The sequence below is a fragment of the Macaca nemestrina genome, chromosome 12 (assembly GCF_043159975.1).
Source record: "Macaca nemestrina isolate mMacNem1 chromosome 12, mMacNem.hap1, whole genome shotgun sequence".
NCBI classification, from domain to species: domain Eukaryota; kingdom Metazoa; phylum Chordata; class Mammalia; order Primates; family Cercopithecidae; genus Macaca; species Macaca nemestrina.
This window is the reverse complement of record NC_092136.1, coordinates 6,256,033-6,276,319: the sequence shown is the minus strand read 5'-3', so window position 1 is coordinate 6,276,319 and position 20,287 is coordinate 6,256,033. Positions and strand designations below refer to the sequence as shown.

The 20,287-nt window shown below is 54.8% G+C and overlaps 1 protein-coding gene across 3 annotated transcripts in view; it reads left to right on the top strand.

The window, feature by feature from the left end:
* Nucleotides 1–20,287, top strand: part of LOC105469707 (LDL receptor related protein 5) — a 142,727-nt gene that overhangs the window by 41,814 nt on the left and 80,626 nt on the right. For 2 of the 3 annotated variants that reach the window (XM_011721116.3, XM_071074143.1), the window contains exons 3-5: nt 3,688–3,885; nt 9,563–9,759; nt 11,730–11,861. In XM_011721116.3, coding sequence (XP_011719418.2) covers nt 3,688–3,885; nt 9,563–9,759; nt 11,730–11,861 — 527 coding nt within the window. Of the gene's footprint in view, nt 1–2,382; nt 2,440–3,687; nt 3,886–9,562; nt 9,760–11,729; nt 11,862–20,287 lie in introns of those variants that run through there. The other variant, XM_071074144.1, reaches the window with a different exon arrangement.

The following is a 20,287-nucleotide window of genomic DNA, read 5'->3' as shown; positions in this document are numbered from 1 at the left end:
GCCCCCATCATCTCCTGTGCCTTCCTGCAGTGCTGTCCCTCGGCAGGGTCCTTCCTCAGAGGAGGTGGTTCCTGCCCCGGCCATCATCAGGAAGGGAGTCTCTGGGTCCGAGCGTCCACCTCAGTGTGCACGTGGCCAAAAGGATCAAGAGCCCTGCAACCAGGAGGGCCCATCCTGAGACTCGACTTGGTTGCAGTTTCAGCAACGCAGGTGGCCCTGCGCAGACGTCAAGGCAGGGTTGGGGGAAGGCACGTCCCTCCCAGTGCTAGGGTGCCCACATGGGTGGCAGAGTGGGCTCTGGGGATGACCCTCTGGCCCCTGAGGATCTGGGGCCAGAAAGACACTGGCTTAGCATGGGAGGAGGCCCCGGCCTGTACCAGCCTGACAAGGGGCCACAGTGACCCCCGGGTCTCAAATTAAAGCCAGGGTGAAACCCAACCCCCTCTTTAAAATGCAAAATGGCCCTTCCCTAAAATAACACACAACCACAACCGCAGCTGGCTCGGCACGAAGGCCATGCTGCAGCGCTTTTCTTCGGAAGTCGATTTTCCTCCGTGGAATTTGGCTGGGCTTGTGGTAGCATTTGAGACTCTGCAAGAGCATGTCCACGCCAACCAGTCTCTGGTCACCGACTGGCTCGCCAATTCCCCATTTAAGGAAACCAGCAGGCCTCTGTTATGAAACTCGGGGAAGGAATGTGAATTATGCTCCATGCGGAGGCCCCTGCTCCTGCACGTTTTCCAGCTTTTTCCATGGGCCACGGTGGGGCGTTTGGGGGAAGGCCTGTGTGGATCCCCTCCAACTCCAGACTGATGCCCCTGACACCTTCTTAGGAGGTGGCAGGGGTTCTGGGCTCTGTCTGGGCTCCTAGGGGTCGGGGACGGGCAGGTAAAGCAAGGCGTCTACCCCAGGCACGCGGGAGGCTTCGCTGGGCTAGCTGCCAGCACCTTGGAGTCCCAAGCTGCCAGGAAAAGTTCACCCACACCCGGGCTTTGCTGGCGAAGGGTGAGTCATATGATGGTCCGGCTCAGGCCCTCAGCAGACACCAAGTGTGTTCCCAGAGCTGCCGCTCAGCGCCTATAACCTGGGACAGGCCAGCCTTTTAGGGACTCAGTTTTCTCATCTGTCTAATGGGAAGAGCAATTCCCAGCTTCCCTGTGTCGGCTGGGTTCTCACTAGATGCCCAGGGGACAGCAGCTTGAGAGGGACTGTCTGGAGAGCTGTTCCATGTGATGCCCCTCTTATCCTGTCCCCATGGAGAGGGGCTTGGTGATGGCAGCTGGGCGCGGTCACCCTCTGCAGGGAGGATGGTATGTTTGGTTTGAGGCTCCTGTGCCCTCATTCTTATTGATCTTGTCACAAGAGCCCCTCTGGAAGGTGGAGATGGTGCTTGCTCGGGAATGACACTGCTCAGGGAAGCAAGGCCCCGTGGTGCACCTGAGGCTCCTGAGGCCACAGAGTGCCATGGTGGGGGAGGAGGTGGCTGTGCGTCTGTCATTTGCCTCTTCTGCTGGATGGAGACCCCCAGAGGGCAAAGCAGGGCTTGTTCTCCCTGTGTCCCAGGGTCACTCATGCCCGGCTTGGCCGAGCTGGCTGTTTTAAATCAGTTGCTAAGGCCAAGAGGAATGGGGTTTGCCGCCCACCCCAGGAAGAAGGGAGCAAGGGAGTCAGCACCATTTTACATGGACCAAGAGTGGGAGGAGGCTCCTCAGAGGACATTCTGGGCACTGTCCCCTTTCTCTGCTGAGAAGGGTGGACAAAACACAATAGGTCTGCCAGCTCTTGTGTCCTGTGGCTCGTCCCAGCTGGCTGGGATGGGAACTGAGTCCTCCAAGCTGGTGTGGTTCCCCTCTGGTCTCCGCTGAGAGCCACTCCCAGCCTCTGGGCACATACCCTGTGGTCACCTCCAAACAGGGCACACTGGGCAGTGGTAGGGGTGGGAACTGCCATCCCAGACTTGGTGTAGGGCACATTGTCTCTGCTCACTTTGTCCTGGTTCATTGGCCAGAGATCAAGTAAGGGCGCCCTGAGGACGTGCTTGTTTCTCATGGATGGGTGATGCTTGTCTCTTGGGAACGTGGAGAAGCAAAGTCACATTGCCCATAGACCTACCCAGGAACAGCTGCAGCTGCAGGTTCAGGCTCCATGGGTTTTATTCTTTTATTCTTTTTTTTTTTTTTTTTTTTAGGCAGAGTCTTACTCTGTCATCCAGGCTGGGGTGCAGTGGTGCAGTCGCAGCTCACTGCAGCCTTGACCTCCCAGGGCTCAAGGGATCCTCCCATGTCAGCCTCCCAAGTAGCTGGGATTATAAGTGTGTGCCGCCATGCCCAGCTAATTTTTTTTAATTTTTATTTTTTGTAGAGACGGAATTTTGCCATGTTGCCCAGGGTGGCTCAAGTGACCCACCCACCTCAGCCTCCCAAAGTACTGGAATTACAGGTGCGAGCCACCATGCCTGGCCATGTTTACTTGTTTTTAAATAGACTTAATTTTTTCAAACAGTTGTAGGTTCACAGCAAAATTGATGAGCAGCAGGTACTGAGTTCCTATATATCCCTGTCCTCACACCCACACAGTCTCCCCAACTGTCAGCATCCTATGCAGGGTGGAACATTTGTTACAACTGATGAAAGCCGGCTGACGCACCATCACCCAAAATCCATGTTTACACGAGGGTTCGCCCTTGGTTTGTACATTCTTGGTTTAGACAGATGAATAAGGACATGCACCCACCATTCCATGTCACACAAGATAGTTCCACTGCCCTGATTTTCTGTGCTCCACTCATTCATCCCTCTCCTCTCCAACTCCTGGCAACTACCTGATGCTTTACTCTCTCTGTGTATTTGCTTTTTCCAGAGTGTCATAGAGTTGGACTCATATAGACTGGCTCTTTCACCTACTAATATGCATTTAAGTTTCCTCCATGTCTTTTCATGGCTTGATAGATCATTTCTTTTCTTTCTTTCTTTCTTTTTTTTTTTTTTTGAGACGGAGTCTCGCTCTGTCGCCAAGGCTGGAGTGCAGTGGTGCGATCTCTGCTCACTGCAACCTTCCCCTCCCGGGTTCAGATGATTCTCCTGCCTCAGCCTCCTGAGTAGCTGGGACTACAGGCGCGTGCGACCACGCCTGGTTAATTTTTTGTATTTTTAGTAAAGACGAGGTTTTACTGTGTTAGCCAGGATGGTCTTAATCTCCCAACCTCGTGATCCGCCTGCCTTGGCCTCTCAAAGTGCTGGGATTACAGGCGTGAGTCACTGCGCCCGGCCGATAGCTCTTTTCTTTTTAGCACTAAATAATCTTCCATCCTGCATGTTTTGAATTGCCTTTTAGAGATTCATTTACAGCATTTTCATGGTAGCAAAAAAATCAGAAATAACCCAAATTTATTTTAAAAAGTCACAGCATAGTACACTATGCAATCATCAAAAGAACAAGGAATCTTTCTATTTGCGAGAAGAGAAGGTGCCCAGAATTTACTGTTAACTGAGAACAAGTTGGAAATAGTATATTTTGATTGCCCAACTTAAGGCAGGAATACATGAAACACTATCTGTTGGTTATTTCTGGTGGGTGAGATTTTAGGGCAAGTCACTGTCTATTGTTTCATGTCTGCATCTGTGTAGACAAAAACAAAAAAACAGATCTGTGTTAGCTGCTTCTCCTCTTGCCCTGCCCCCATCACAGGTACATGTACTGGACAGATTGGGGCGAGACGCCCCGGATCGAGCGGGCGGGGATGGACGGCAGCACCCGGAAGATCATTGTGGACTCGGACATTTACTGGCCCAATGGACTGACCATTGACCTAGAGGAGCAGAAGCTCTACTGGGCCGATGCCAAGCTCAGCTTCATCCACCGTGCCAATCTAGATGGCTCGTTCCGGTAGGTACCTGTGCAGTCCTGGAGCACCCCCTTCCCCTTTGTCCCCAGGGCTTTTGAATGCGTTTCTTCTTAACTCAGGCCTACAGACTCTTCTCTGAAACTCTGGGAACCTGAGACATGCAGGACTTCTCAGAACTTGGAACAGCGTCAGGGTCTGGGTGGCACTTGCCCCCAGCCCTTGAATATTTCTATAGCAGGTGTGGCATGTTCATTCTAAGTAGGACAGAAAAGACCATCTGTAGGCCACACCTATGCACAGTTTTTAACTTTTTTTTAAACTTTGTTTTTTTGAGACAGAGTCTCACTCTTTCACCCAGGCTGGAGTGCAATGGCATAGTCTCAGCTCACTGCAGCCTCTACCCCCCAGGCTCAAGCGATCCTCCCACCTTGGCCTCCCAAGTAGCTGGGACTACAGGAGTGCGCCACCACACCTGGCAAATTTTTGTATTTGTGGTAGAGACGGTGTCTCACATGTTGCTCAGGCTGGTCTCCTAAGCTTAAGGGACCCTCCCTCTCAGCTCCCAGGGTGCTGGGATTACAGGCGTGAGCCACCGTGCTGGCTCATGCACCAAATGAGCATCAAAAGCTTTCCATCTTCAGAGCGTTTTGGATTTTGGAATTGTTGGGGAGGGCTTGTGGCCCAGCAGGGTTATGAACAGTAACCCTGTCACACGCACCACCCCCACCCTGGCCCCACCCCAGCTCAGGCATTTGAGGGCAGCAGCTGGAGCTGTCTTAGTTATTGCTGCATTCCTCAGTCTCACCAGGGGGCCATCCACATGGTCAGGGCTCAATAAAATGGGCCAAGAATGAGTAGGAAGGGTTTTCCCCTTGTTGGGTAATTGCTTTTAGAGCCTTCTGGTCAGTGTAGCTTCACAGCCCTGCACTTAATTACCTCTTAGACAAACATCCCGTGTGTGTACAGGTGAAAGGCAGTTTCTTCACTGACCAAGTACTGCCTGCTGCTGGCCCTGTGTGCCAGGTGTCAGCGATCCTCCTGGGACGGCAGATCCCATTCCTGCCCTAGTGGAGCTCCTGGCCCAGGCTGGGATGTGGCAGGTATCCATGCAGAGAGCAGTAGTGACTGCATGGGAGGACTCTGGCTGGATTTCTGCAAACACAGGCCAACACCCACATGAACAGACTTGAGGGCCTGGGCAGCTTTGCACCACGTTTGCCAGGCTTCGTGTGTTCGTTATCCATTGCTGTGTAACAAAACAGCCCACAACTTAACAGCCTGAAACAGCAAGCAGGTTTTTTATGGGGAGGGGGTCAGCAATGAGGAGTGGATTAGCTGGGTGGTTCTGGCTCAGGGTGTGACCGGAGAGTACACTCAAGCTCCTGACTGGGGCCTCAGTCATCTGAAGGTTCGAGTGAGGCCGGGACATCCACTTCCAAGCTCATTCTCAGGGCAAGAGGCCTCAATTTCTCCTGTTCCTCTTATGCTGAGCCACACATCTCTTTTGGGCTGGTTTGAAAATATCCTGTTGTCCCTGGAAGTGCAGACGGGTGGGTCTGGTTTGAGATTTGGAAATGTGGTTACCCTGTAGACTGTGGTTCTTGGGAGCTGAGTGATCTTACAGTTATGAAGGGTGGATGAGAGGATAGAAAGGCTGCAGCTGGGAGTGCCCTGGTCAAAGGATGGTAACAGCGAGGGTGATGGCAGTTGAAATATGCTAATGGTGGTGGCAGCGACAAACCCTTCCGTAGCACTTACTGTTTTCCAGGGACATTTATCAGCTCATTTAATGTTCACACCAACTCTATGAAATGTTTGCTATTATGTTTTATTTTTATTTATATTTTTATTGTTTTGAGGCAGGGTCTCGCTTTGTCTCCCTGGCTAGAGTGCATTGACACAATCATGGTTCACTGCAGCCTTGACCTCTTTTTTTATTCGTTTGTTTTTGTTGTTGTTGTTGTTTTTTCTTTTTGAGATGGAGCCTTGCTCTGTCCCCCAGGCTGGAGTGCAGTGGCACCATCTCAGCTCACTGCAACCTCCACCTCCCAGGTTCCAGCGATTCTCCTGCCTCAACCTCCCAAGTAGCTGGGATTACAGGTGCCCACCACCACGTCCGGGAAATTTTTGTTATTTTTTTAGTAGGGACGAGATTTCACCACGTTGGCCAGGCTGGTCTTGAACTCCTGATCACAAGTGATCGCCCACCTCAGCCTCCCAAAGTGCTGGGATTACAGGTGTGAGCCACCACATCCAGACACAGCCTTGACTTCTTGGGCTCAAGTGGTCCTCCCACCTCAGCCTCCCAAGTAGCTGAGACCACAGGCATGTACCACCATGCCTGGCTAATTTTTTTGTTTTTTTTTTTGTAGAGATGGGGTTTCACCATGTTGCCCCGGCTGGTCTCAAACTCCTGAGCTCAAGCCATGTTTCCACCTTGGCCTCTCAAAGCACTGGGTTTACAGTTGTGAGCCACTGTGCCCAGCCTGTGTTTGCTATTATGATCCCCTGTGCACAGAAAGGCATGTGAATTTGCCCAAAGCCACACAGCTAGTCCTAGCCAGGGTTGGAACGTAGAGTCTGTAGCCCCAGGGTCTGGTCCGTTCTTAGCCTCTCTCCTACCTGCCTCCCCGCGGGATTCTTCTGCCTCTGCAGCAGCCATCGCTCTTCATGATGCACCTGCGGCAATTCACGTGGAAGCATCGCATGTGGGGGGACGAGCTCTGGAGCCACACAGACCTGTGCAGGCCCCTTTATCTGTGACTGTGGCAAGGACTGAGGCTGACCTTCCCTCAGTGCTTCTGGCTGAGGCAGAGCGTGGCGCAGGGAGCAACCGGGAGTGATGGGCCTCTGGCTTCTCTCATTGAAAAATGTCAACATGGCTGGGCACAATGGCTCACACCTATAATCCCAGTGCTTTGGAAGGCTGAGGTGAGAGGATCATTTGAGCCCAGGGGTTCGAGACCAACCTGGCAACAAAGCGAGACCCCATCTACTAAAAATAAAAATTGGGCCGGGCACGGTGGCTCACGCTTGAAATCCCAACACTTTGAGAGGCCGAGGTGGGTGGATCACCTGAGGTCAGGAGTTTGAGACAAGCCTGGCCAACATGGTGAAACCTCATCTCTACTAAAAATACAAAAATTAGCTGGGCATGGTGGCGGGCACCTGTAATCCCAGCTACTTGGGAGGCTGAGGCAGGAGAACTGCTTGAACCCAGGATACAAAGGTTGCAGTGAGCTGAGGTCATGCCATTGCACTCTAGTCTGGGTGACAAGAGCAAAACTCCATCTCAAAAACAAAAACAAAAACAGAAAAATTTAAATTAAAACAATTAAAATTAAGACCGGGCACGGTGGCTCACACCTGTAATCCCAGCACTTTGGGAAGCCGAGGTGGGTGGATCACGAGGTCAGGAGTTCCAGACCATCCTGGGTAACATGGTGAAACCCTGTCTCTACTAAAAATACAAAAAAATTACCCAGGCATGGTGGTGGGCGCCTGTAGTCCCTGCTACTCAGGAGGCTGAGGCAAGAGAATGGCATGAACCCGGGAGGCAGAGCTTGCAGTGAGCTGAGATTGTGCCACTGCACTCTGGCCTAGGTGACAGAGCGAGACTCCGTCTCAAAAAGAAAAAAAAAAAATTAAAATTAAAAAATTAGCTGGCTGTGGTGGTGGTCCAGCTACTCAGGAGGCTGAGGCAGGAGGATTGATTGAGCTTAGGAGATCGAGGCTGCAGTGAGCCATGATCACGCCACTGCACTCCAGCCTGGGTGACAGAGCAAGACCCTGTCTCAGAAAACAAACAAAAAAGGCGACATTGTAGAAAACAGTTTGGTGATTCCTTAGGATATAAACATTGATTTACGTATGACCCAGCAATTCCACTCCTAGCTGTATACTCTAAGAATCGGAAACAGGTATTCACACAAAATGTGAATGGACAGGAATGTGCACAACAGCCGAAGGTGGAAATGACACAACACAGATTGTGTTCTGTCTGTACACTGGAATACGGTTCACCCCTGAAACGGGATGAAGCCCTGACATGCTACAGCACGGATGAACCTTGAAAACATGGTGCTGAGTCAAAGAAGCTAGACATCAAAGGCTGCGTATTGTGATTCGGTTTATGTGAGATGTTTAGACTGTGTGTCGTTAAATCCATCAAAAGTGTTTGCCAGGGCTGAGGGCGGGGACTAGGGAGTGACTGCTGATGGGTTTGGGGTTTTCCTGTGGGGCAATTGAAGTGCTTCGGAACTAGATAGAAGTGGAGGCTGCACATCCTTGTGAACGTGCTAGGTAACACTAATTATTCACTTTCAAGTGGTAAATTTAGGCCAGGCGCAGTGGCTCTCACCTGTAATCCCAGCACTTTGAGAGGCCAAGGTGGGTGGATCGCCTGAGCTCAGGAGTTCAAGATAAGCCTGGGCAACATGGTGAAACCCTATCTCTACCAAAAAAATACCCCCCAAAAATGAGCTGGTCATGGTGGTGCACGCCTGTGATCCCAGCTACTCTGGAGGCTGAGGTGGGAGAATCGCTTGAACCTGGGAGGCAGAGGTTGCAGTGAGCTGAGATCACACCACTGCGCTCCAACCTGGGTGGCAGAGTGAGACCCCATCTCAAAAAAACAAAACAAAACAAAGAAGTAAATAAATAAAAATGTAAATGTTATGTCCTGTGAATTTTACTTCAATAATAATTTTCTTAAAAAACAGCATCAACAAAAATGAACAGAAGGCGGTGGATCTGCAGAGCCCATAGCTCCCATCTTCCTTGTGCTGCTTCATGAGTGTCACCCTCTCCTGGCAGCTGTGCTGAGGGCTAGGGACGTGGTGGGGACCCTCTGCCCCCAGGCGCACCCTCAGGGAGCCTGTCACTGGGCGAGGGTCATTAAGCAAATAAAACTACAACATTACTGACCATGTCACATTACGATCCTGTTCCCAGTGCCCATAATCTCATTACACCCGAGTCCTCATTTGCTAGGCACCGTAAGCACCTAGAAAAGAGTAGCTGTTTCTTGTGTTGATGCCAAGTTTAATTTACTCTGAAAGTATAAATTATGAGCATTGTAAGAAGGAGCGAGTGCACGTGGCCTGATTTGTATTCAGAAGTTAAAGCCTTGGGCAGAAGAGCTGTCCTTTCCACCAGGTGTGGCTTCCTCCTTTCTCCCCTGGGGGAGACTTTGCCACTTGACCTGGGGCACCCCCTGTGTCACTGTCACAGACTGGGTTTGGGACGTGCCCTGTGCACTCCGGGAGAAACGTACAATGGCACCAACTCCTGGGGCTCTTGACCTGGCCTCATTTGTCTGGTGGAAAGTAAATGAGAGGCCTGGTGCGGTGGCGTAGGCCTGTAATCCCTGCACTTTGAGAGGCTGAGGCGGGTGGATCACCTGAGGTCAGGAGTTCAAGACCAGCCTTGCCAACATAATGAAACCCTTTCTCTACTAAAAGTACAAAAATCAGCCAGTCGTGGTGGTGGGCATCTGTAATCCCAGCTACTCGGGAGGCTGAGGCAGGAGAATTGCTTGAACCTGGGAGGCGGAGGTTGCAGTGAGCTGAGATTGCATCACTGCACTCTAGCCTAGGCAACAGACCGAGACTCCGTCTCAAAAAAAAAAAAAAAAAAAAAAAAAAGTAATTGGGTCAGCAGCAGTGACTGTCAGGGGACCCTCATGATGGCTCCCCTACCCCGCCTCCCTGACTGCAGGCAGAAGGTGGTAGAGGGCAGCTTGACACACCCCTTCGCCCTGACGCTCTCTGGGGACACTCTGTACTGGACGGACTGGCAGACCCGCTCCATCCATGCCTGCAACAAGCGCACTGGGGGGAAGAGGAAGGAGATCCTGAGCGCCCTCTACTCACCCATGGACATTCAGGTGCTGAGCCAGGAGCGGCAGCCTTTCTGTGAGTGCCGGCTGGGCCGCGGGGGCTGGGGCATGGGGGGGGTGGGGGGGTGGGGGTGTGGGGGGTGAGGTGTGGTGGGGTGGGAGCGTGGTGAGGTGGAGGTGGGGGCTTGGTGGGGGGTGCGTGGGGGGTGAGGGCGGGGGGGTGTGAAGGCGTGGGGGGGCCGGGGCAGGAGGGTGGGGGGGTGGGAGAGTAAGTGGGGTGGGGGACAGGTGGCCCCTCCCTGCAGAAACCCATGCCCTGGGGGGCACCCTCTCTAAAGGGGTGCCTGCTGCAGTGAAGGGAGATGTGTGCAGAGTATGTGGCTGGCTGGGGGGCACGGGCCTGCAGAGGGCCCCTGTGCAGAGCTTGTGGGGGCTGTTTCAGGTTCAGCAGTGGCAAGGGGATTCCCAAGGAAGCTTGCCTTGTTTTCAAGGCCCAGAAGTTGTGTGTGTGTGTGTGTGTGTGTATGGATATTAAAAAAAATATATATATATGTATGTGTATTTTTTTTTTTTTTGAGACGGAGTCTCGCTCTGTCACCCAGGCTGGAGTGCAGTAGTACAATCTTGGCTCACTGCAAGCTCCGCTTCCCGGGTTCACACCATTTTCCTGCCTCAGCCTCCTGAGTAGCTGGAACTATAGGCGCCCGCCACCGCGCCCGACTAATTTTTTGTATTTTTAGTAGAGACGGGGTTTCACCGTGTTAGCCAGGATGGTCTCAATCTCCTGACCTCGTGATCCGCCCGCCTTGGCCTCCCAAAGTGCTGGGATTACAGGCGTGAGCCACTGCGCCCGGCCACGTGTATGTATTTTTAATAGAGATGAGATTTTGCCATGTTGCCCAGGCTTGTCTCAAACTCCTGGGCTCCAGTGGTCCTCACACCTTGACCTCCCAAAGTGCTGGGGTCACAGGTATGAGCCACCATGCTTGGCCATGCAAGTTGCATATTTATCAATGAATAACCTGCTCAGAATCAGCAGTTCTCAGCCTGGGGGCCACGCAGGGTTGTGACAGAGGTCCCTGATGGTGAAATTCACCAGCTTCTGTGACAGTGGGGCTGTGGCTCTGGGGACAATGACCCACCCCCACAGGGACCAGGGATGGAGATTTCTGGTGAAGCCATTATGGAAGGTTTGGACTTTGAATTGAAAGGTGGGGCCTAGGGGTGGCAGCTGTTCCCAGAGCAGGACAGCGGAGGGTGGGGCTCTCTGGAGCTGTTTCCTGGTGAGAAAGTCATGGGCACAAAACCCTTCTACACTTGGGGCAGCATGAGGGAGGGAGAGGTTCATTTTGGTGAGTTTGTTGTTCCAGTTATATCCATATGATGGGGCTGATACACCCCAGCTTTCCCCTGGTTTGAATGAAGTGCTGGAAGCATTTATTGAGTTCCCTTCAATTGCTGTTGGTCATAAAGGGCTTGGGAGAGTGACAAGCTTGGCCATCCCAGCAAGAGGGACAGTGTTCCTGTGGAAGCTGCTGCGTCCACACATAGCACAAAGACAAGACAAGCCTTTTGCCCAGGAGCCCACTCTTTCTGGGGTTTCTGTCACTACCACACGGGCAGGTCCTGACCCCTGCCGTTGGAGTGTGGGGGGCACCCTTTGCAGAGGGGTGTCCTTTCAGGGCCCTGAGAAGCTAGGGAGGGTTTTCTAGTCATAGGAGCTTGTGGGAGGGAGCAGGTAGGGAGGATGCCACTCCACGGGCAGGTCACGTCTGGGTGTGAGGGTGGCCAGGAAGGTCACGGCTGGTTTTGGGGAAATTGCAGGCCGTCTGGCCGGGCTGAGGGCCCGATGTGGAGGGGGCCAGCGATGAGGCAGGAGGTGGAATGGTGCCCGCGGGGAGGTCCCTGATGCCACTTGAGGCTGGCATTTGGGCAGAGGGACACTGGGGGCTGTCATGGGGGACGAGGAGGCAGGATGAGACTCATTCAGAAACAAGTGGCGGTCTTCTTCTGGAACCTTCTCTCACTCTGTCCTGGTTTTCCCAGTCCACACTCGCTGTGAGGAGGACAATGGCGGCTGCTCCCACCTGTGCCTGCTGTCCCCAAGGGAGCCTTTCTACACATGTGCCTGTCCCACGGGTGTGCAGCTGCAGGACAACGGCAGGACGTGTAAGGCAGGTGAGCCGGCGGGACGGGACGGGACGGGACGGGGCGGGTGGGGCGAGGCCTGGCGGGAATGGGCTGCGGCCAGTTGTCCCAGAAGGAACCTTGGCAAACCCGTTCAAAATGATCCACTCGGCGGGTGTGGTGATTCAAATCTGTGGTCCCAGCTACTCGGGACTCTGAGTTGGGAGGATCGCTTGAGCCCAGGAGGTCAATCCTGTTTTATTTTTTTTTTGCCCCAGATATTTTCCCAGTTTTTCACTCTCCGCCTTGGTCCTCAGGCGCTTGGTGCTTCCTCGTACTGTGCTGCAGTGGGGCATGGCTCTTCTCCTCTGGGTCACTGGCTGAGGATCTTTCTTTCCAGGTGTCAGTTCGGGGCGGGCCCTTCAGGAAGTCACACAGGTTGAGGATGCAGCTTGCCTTCGGGGATGCTTCTGGGCCTGGGGTAGCCGGTCTGGCCTCTGGGACTGACCCTGGGGCCTGGCAAGCAAGGGGGTAACGAGAGGTGTCAGGAAAGCGCCATCCCTGGTACCAGTCCTCCCCATTTCTGTAGCGTGATGGGGCCCAGCTTGCAGAAGGTGGTGGGGGACAGGGTCTGCTTCCTGTAACAGTGTCCCACTCAGGAGGGCAAGGGGCTTCCAAGTGGGCTGGCTTCCACACTCAGGGAGAGTTCTAAGGGGCAGAGTCTCAGTGTGGGGCCCCCTAGAAGGACTCTCCTGGTATCCAGTGGGTGGAGAAATCTCCTTGCTCCCACTGCTGTCTGAGCACATGGGGGTCCTGACTCTAGGGACAGTTTCCTGGTCCCTCTGCCCTCCCCGGCTAGGGTCTGTACTTGTGTGCAGCGGCCGGGGTGTGTGTGTGGTTGCGGTGCCCGTGGCGCATGGGTCTTTTCTCTGCTCCCTGGCAGGGGTCCTGCTGTTGGTGAGGACTTTCCAGGTTCGTATTTGTCTTTCTCTTTCTGAGAGCAGAGCATCTTTAATGAAGACATGGCTGTTTCTTAAAAGGGTCTGTCCTCTGTGCTGGCTACTGCAGGGGGATGGTTGGAGAGTCTCCCCCACCGAGCATCTTGTTTCCCTAGTGGGGAGAAGGAGAATTTGAGAAATGGGGACTTGGGCGGCCTAGTCCTCATGGCTCTGGACAGCACCCCAGTCATTCATCTGCTTGCTCATTCATTCATTCATCCATCCATTTGCTCGTTCAGCAGGCATTTGTCAAGCACTTGCCGTGTGCCAGCATTGCTCCGAGGCACTGGGGACCCCGCGGTGCAGACAGAATCCTGGGCCTCTGGTGCTCACACTCGGGGTTCTGGGGCTGGGTGGGTGGGGAGACGGCACAAGCGAGTCCACGAGGGAGTTGGTGCATTAGAAAGGGTGAGTGTCTTGGACACCCACTCCTCCATCACCTCTGGGGCCCTTCACTGTTTACCGTTTACCTCGGCCTCAAAGGCAATGTTGAGAGAGAAACTGGACCCAGGGAAGGAGTCCAGATGAGCTGCCTCGTGAGTGACCTGGCGACACCAGGAGTTTGGACCAAGCAGATTAAGGGTGGATTAAAGACCCTTGAGTGGGAGGAGGTTTGACCAGGTTGGATGAGCCCCTTGTTTACAGAGGAGGCTAGGGCAAGTCACTGGCCTGGGGTCACCCACAGCAGGTGGCATAGTAGGTTCAAGCAGGTGGGGTCTGGCTCCCAGAGGCATGAGTTTGCTACTGCTCCATACCTGGGCCATGTTGGAGCAAGGCCCTGCTCTCCCTCACAGACTGCCCCAGGACCCTGCCTGCTCCCTGAAGGAGGGGGTGCCTCGGCTGCATAAGCCTCAGCAGAGAAGGATGCTTGGCCGACTGGCTGCCCGGGAACTTTGGCCTTCCCAGAGTTTGTTTTCTCTCCTTCCTGTCTGTCTGTTGGTGAGAAGAGGCTGAACTCAGTGCTGGAGCTGGACCCTGCGTTCTGCAGTGTCGGTCGAAGTCCTGGCGGAAAGGGAAAGAATGAGGACATATGGGCTCATGACGGCAGAGAGCGGCCACCACAGTCAGGGCCAGGGGACGGAGCGGAGAGAGAATCACCGGAACACGGCACAGGTTTAGAACAGGCAGCTCGGGCCAGGTGCAGTGGCTCACACCTGTAATCCCAACAATTTGGGAGTCCGAGGCAGGTGGGTCATTTGAGGTCAAGAGTTCAAGACCAGCCTGGCCAACATGGTGAAACCCCATCTCTACTAAAAATACAAAAATTAGCTAGGCAGTAGTGGCACAGGCCTGTGATCGCAGCTACTTGGGAGACTAAGGCAGGAGTGAACCCGGGAGGCGGAGCTTGCAGTGAGCCGAGATCACACCACTGCACTCCAGCCTGGGCGACAGAGTCTCAAAAAAAAAAACAAAAACAAAAAAGGCAGCTCATCCTGTCCAATCTGGAAAAGGTGGAAGGTGGCACATATACATTCCCCAATATCCACAAATATTCCAGAAAATATCCGAGAAGAAAGCAGTTAATGAGTTGGGCCTGTTCCCCTGCCCCGAGGTGCACGTGTGGTGGGGGCTGTGTCAGGAAGCAAGCCGGCACACAAATGGACATAGGACAGACCTGGGTCAGGTATGGGACACAGCAGGGGCTGAGTTGGAGACTCCTATACTGGGGCCGTGGCCGCCTGAACCGGCAGGCCAGGAGTTTCTCCCTGGAGGCCTGAGATCTGAAGGACTAAAAGAGGGAAAGGCGAGAAGGAACAGCATGTGTGGCGGCTCTGAGGCAGGAGCGTGTTGGTGTCGGGACCGACTTCCCGGGCTGTGCGACCTATGTAGTCACATGAGGTGAGCTCTGTTGTTGACCTGAAATTCCTACCTTTTGAGTAAGGGGCTCTCTGCACTCCCATTTTGCAGCAGTCCCCACAGATTCTGTAACGGGCCCTGCGCTGTGTGTTTGCGAAGCTGAGGGGAGTTCTGGAGGTGGTCTCTTACTCTCTCGGTGTGTCTGTCTCCACATCTTATCTTCTGTTGCTTTTTTGTTCCCTGGCCCTTCCTGCATTTTTTTTGTATGTGACTGTGTGCCTGTGTGATTGAACCATAAGGCTTCCTGCTATTTATTTCACTTTATGCATTGCAGAAGCGTTTGTGATTGCAGGAGGTAAATATGTATCAAAGACATGAGTTTTAGTGCCTGAAGGATATCTTTTTTTTTTTTTTTTTTTTGAGACGGAGTCTTGTTTTGTCACCCAGGTTGGAGTGCAGTGGCTCACAGTAGCTTCCACCTCCCAGGTTCAAGTGATTCTCCTGCCTCAGCCTCCCAAGCAGCTGGGATTACAGGCGCCCACCACCATGCCTGGCTAATTTTTGTATGTTTAGTAGAGACAGGGTTTCACCGCGTTGGCTAGGCTGGTCTCGAACTCCTAACCTCAGGGGATCTGCCTACCTTAGCCTCCCGAAGTTCTAGGATCACAGGCAGGAGCCGCTGTGCCTGGCCTATGCCTGAATTATATCTTGATTTTTTTTTTTTGAGGCGGAGTCTCGCTCTGTCTCCCAGGCTGGAGTGCAGTGGTGCGATCTCGGCTCACTGCAAGCTCCGCCTCCTGGGTTCACTCCATTCTCTTGCCTCAGCCTCCTGAGTAGCTGGGACTACAGGCACCCGCCACCATGCCCGGCTAATTTTTTTTGTATTTTAGTAGAGCCGGGGTTTCACCGTGTTAGCCAGGATGGTCTCGATCTCCTGACCTCGTGATCCACCCGCCTTGGCCTCCCAAAGTGCTGGGATTACAGGCGTGAGCCACCGCGCCTGGCCTGTCTGAATGATATCTTATCAAGACATGTCTTTTAACCGTCCTCCTGCTATGGGGCATGTCTGTTCTCTTTGTGTTTTTGCCATTTCTGAGTCTCACTGCTGTGGGTTGGGGGTGGGCAGGTGAGAGCTGGCTTGGGGTCTGGCCACTGGAGTTAGAGGGCGCAGGGCCTGGTGTGTGTTGCCACCATCGATTGGTGATGTCTGCCTAAATGCTGTGTTGCATCTGTTGGGAATATCTGCCCTGGAGAGCAATGGACATGTAGGAAGCAGGTGTGGTCACCATCTCTGCTCTCAGGGTGTCAAAGCAAGGCTGGGTGTGGACATTTGTCCAAGGAATGGGGAAGGGACACAGCCCCCACAGCAAGCAGATTGTGCAGTCGTGCCTGTCAGGTGCCTTGCCCCAACAGTGGAAGGGTCATTCGAGGTCAGGAGTTCAAGACCAGTCTGGCCAACACGGTGGCCAACATGGTGAAACCCCGTCTCTACTAAAAATACAAAACTTAGCTGGGCGGCAGTGGTGCACCTGTAATCACAGCTTTGTGGGAGACTGAGGCAAGAGAACATGTTGCCCAGGGAGCTTTTCTTAAGGGTCCCTGTGTGGCTCCCTCATGCGTCAGAGTTCCAGGAACTCTGATGGGCCCTGATAAAACCCCAGACTCATGGCTCAGTGAAGTTGCACAGCTGGACAAGCTTGGAGACCCCCAAATAACTTGCCCAGGCTACCCTGGCTTGCAAAGGGCCACTGCTCATCAAGGGGTGGACGGTGCCATGCCGGATGCCTGGCATGCAGTGGGTGCCCAGTGTCCAGCTGCCTTGTCCACTGTCCATGCCCTTATCACCGTCATGTTGTCACCATGACCAGCGTCTTAGGTGCTGTGGCTGGTGCCAGGCCCGTGAGAGCTGGGGCAGGTTCGCTCAGGGTCCAGGTTTGCCTGCATCGTCCCAGAATCCTCTCACACCCGGGGGAGTGGGCTGTCATTGGGAGCTGGTAAAGGGGTGTTGCTTTCTTTCCCAACCAGAAGAGGCAGGGGCCATAGACTTAGGTGGAGCCCCTGGCTCTTTGCTGGCTCCCAGGATTCTGACAGCTGGGCCTTCTGAGCCCTGGGGACTGGCTGCCCGTGGCTGAGCCCTTCAAGGGCATTGCACTCCTTCTGCGAATGTCACATCCTGTCTCCGTGTCCAGACCCAGAGCAGCCCTGGGGAGTCCTCAGGGCTCATTTTCCAGCAAGGGGTGGGTGGGATGGTTGGGACAGGCCCTGTGGTGATTAGAGGAGGCTGCCTGCGCTCACAGCGGGTGGTTGGGTTACCCAGAGGAGGAGGCCCCTGCAGGCTGGCAGGGGGCCTGTTGGCTCTGGCCCCAGCCCTGGGCTCTGTGGCGTGGAGCTGACACCACAGACACCTGTGGGGCTGGACCGCTGGATTAGCAGAAAGCCCTGTGCTTCCTGTTGGAAGCTTTCCCATTCCAGAGCCATCAGGGCTGCGAGGGCTGAGCACGCAGCTCCACGCTCCCTGGAGACTCAGCCGTCAGGGGGCACCTTTCTCTGGTCTTGTGGGAACTGTTTTTGCCCCCAGCCGTGAGAGGCACTTTTACACATAACTCAGTTGGAGTGTGAGTGGCATGCAGGAGAAAACCATTTTGTGTCATTTAGACGCCCTGCTTGGGTGGGACTCTGGGCTGGGAACATCCACATGCAGCCAGTGCAGGGACTGTTTTACTCTGAGCCTGAATCTTGCTGCTTTGGTTCCAGATGCTGTGTATAGGGTGTTCTGTCAAAGGGAGAAAAAAGCTCCTCGATGACACAGAAAGATGCAACCGGGAGTCTGGTTTTGCATGAGGATGTGAGCGTTTCAGTTCACTGTTTTTGTAAGCACGGTTCCCCAGCCTGACCTCAGGGCTGCCTGGAGATGGGCCCCACCCGCTTCCTGTTAATTAACTGGCTGGTGCTGGGTGTGGATTCTGGCTTCTCCGTCTCCCTGCCCTGGATCCTTTTGAAGCTGAAGTGTTCCAGGGGCAGCTGGTGTGGAAAAGGGGAGATAGAGTTTTCTAGAGGTTTTAGAGTTGAGAAGAAACCTAAACTCTTCTCAGAAGCGTTTCAAGGGTTTGTCACCAAGGTGGCTCTCTGCAAATTTGAGATGGTTTTAGAAGATCTTTCCATATTTCTTAATCCAGAGGGAGATGGGGATGGGTGAGAAACGGCTTTGTCCTTAAGGAAGTCATGTTCTGGTTGGAGGACAGGCACAGCCTGGCATTGAAGTTGGTGAGTCAGAGACGGACCTGTGAGCGGGGCCAGAATGGGGCATGGGCTTCAGACTTCACAAAGCAGACCACGCACGTGGCATCCTGGGGCTTTAGTATCCAAATGTCCTGTCCTCCGGGTTTTATTCCTTGCCATAAAATATCACATTAAAGGAAAGTGTTTTGTTAAGAGACCACAGTCCTGTCACCTGAGTGCAGTCGCTGTTCTTTCCTCTGTGGCTGTCCAGGCTGCAGGCACCTGTTGGTGTTGTGGCTGTGCACCCGGCAGGCATGAATTAGCTGTGCAGCGTGGCTGCTGACGGGACACCTCGCCTCGACCGAAAACCACCTGGAGATAGCAGCTGCTCACCCAGGGGCAACGTGAAGAAAACGTGAAATTCTGTTGCTTGTTGCAGCTGACGGCACGGCTCTGAGGTCCCAGTGGGCAGAGGCCTCATGCAGGGCACCTCGCCAGCCAGGACGTCAGAGCTGGCCGGAAGGAGCGGTGCCTGTGGAGGGCTGCCAGTGCCCAGGGAGCCTTCCGAAGTGTCACGTTGAGCAATGAAATTCAGAGTCGGGCAGAGGAGGCCCTGGGGTCACACGGGGATCTCCTCCTGGCTATAGGTTGGTGAGGTCCAGTGTCTGGGGGTGAAGGATAGAGGCCCCGTGGTGAGGGCTCCAGAGCTGGCCCTGGGCTAGCGGAAATGTGAGTAATGAAGGAGGCTGTGCTGGTGGGCCTTGTGCCTCTTCCAGAGGGAGGCATTGGGAGTGATGTTTAGGCCGAGAGGAGTCAGGATGGAGGACATGACTTGGTTTGTAGTTGGGAGCCGGCCAAGGACTGGGTTGAGGAAATGCAGTGTCAGGCAGACCCGGGACTGTGGTGGCGAGGAGGTGCGGCCTCAGGCAGACCCGGGACCTTGGTGGCGAGGAGGTGTGGTGTCAGGCAAACCCGGGACTGTGGTGGGGAGGAATTGCAGTGTCAGGCAGACCCAGGACTGTGGTGGCGAGGAGGTGCGGTGTCAGGCAGACCCAGGACCGTGGTGGAGGAGGTGTGGTGTCAGGCAGACCCGGGACCGTGGTGGCGAGGAGGTGCGGCCTCAGGCAGACCCGGGACCGTGGTGGCGAGGAGGTGCGGCGTCAGGCAGATGCAGGACTGTGGTGGAGGAGCTGTGGTGTCAGGCAGACCCGGGACTGTGATGGGGAGGAATTGCAGTGTCAGGCAGACCCGGGACCGTGGTGGCGAGGAGGTGTGGCGTCAGGCAGATGCGGGAACGTGGTGGCGAGGAGGTGTGGTGTCAGGCAGACGCGGGACCGTGGTGGTGAGGAGGTGCGGCGTCAGGCAGACCCGGGACCGTGGTGGCAAGGAGGTGTGGCATCAGGCAGATGCGGGACTGTGGTGGGGAGGAATTGCAGTGTCAGGCAGACCCGGGACTGTGGTGGTGAGGAGGTGCGGCGTCAGGCAGACCCGGGACCGGGGTGGCCAGGAGGTGCAGTGTCAGGCAGACCCGGGACTGTGGTGGCGAGGAGGTGTGGCGTCAGGCAGACGCGGGACTGTGGTAGGGAGGAATTGCAGTGTCAGGCAGACCCGGGACTGTGGTGGCGAGGAGGTGTGGCGTCAGGCAGACGCAGGACTGTGGTGGCGAGGAGGTGTGGCGTCAGGCAGACGCAGGACTGTGGCGGCGAGGAGGTGCGGCGTCAGGCAGACCCGGGACTGTGGCGGCGAGGAGGTGCGGTGTCAGGCACACCCGGGACTGTGGCGGCGAGGAGGTGCGGTGTCAGGCAGACCCGGAACTGTGGCGGCGAGGAGGTGCGGTGTCAGGCACACCCGGGACTGTGGTGGCGAGGAGGTGTGGTGTCAGGCACACCCGGGACTGTGGCGGCGAGGAGGTGCGGTGTCAGGCACACCCGGGACTGTGGTGGCGAGGAGGTGTGGCGTCAGGCAGACCCGGGACTGTGGTGGAGGAGGTGTGGCGTCAGGCAGACCCGGGACTGTGGTGGCGAGGAGGTGCGGTGTCAGGCAGACCCGGGACTGGTGGCGAGGAGGTGCGGTGTCAGGCACACCCGGGACTGTGGTGGCGAGGAGGTGCGGTGTCAGGCAGACCCGGGACTTGGAGCACCTAGTTCCACTTGCGGGCCAGCTTTCTATTTTTTGTCATCGTATTGGTACCTTAGGAAGGTGACAGCCTCTCTGAGCTTCAGTTTCTCCATTGGTAGAAAGGGGGTGATTATACTCCCCCGTCCATGGGGTTTGGAGGAAGGCTGTGTGGGTCGTGCTGAGCAGCGCAATGATGCAGGCCGTCTGGGTCAGTGCCGAGGGAGCGAGTCCTCCTTCGGAGGTTGTAATCAGAAGTCGCCTCCAAGGCTGGGTGCTGCCAGGGGAGCTGAGGAGGGGTGAAGGGGCAATGGGGAGAACGGCTTACACGGCTGGCAGGCAACCTGG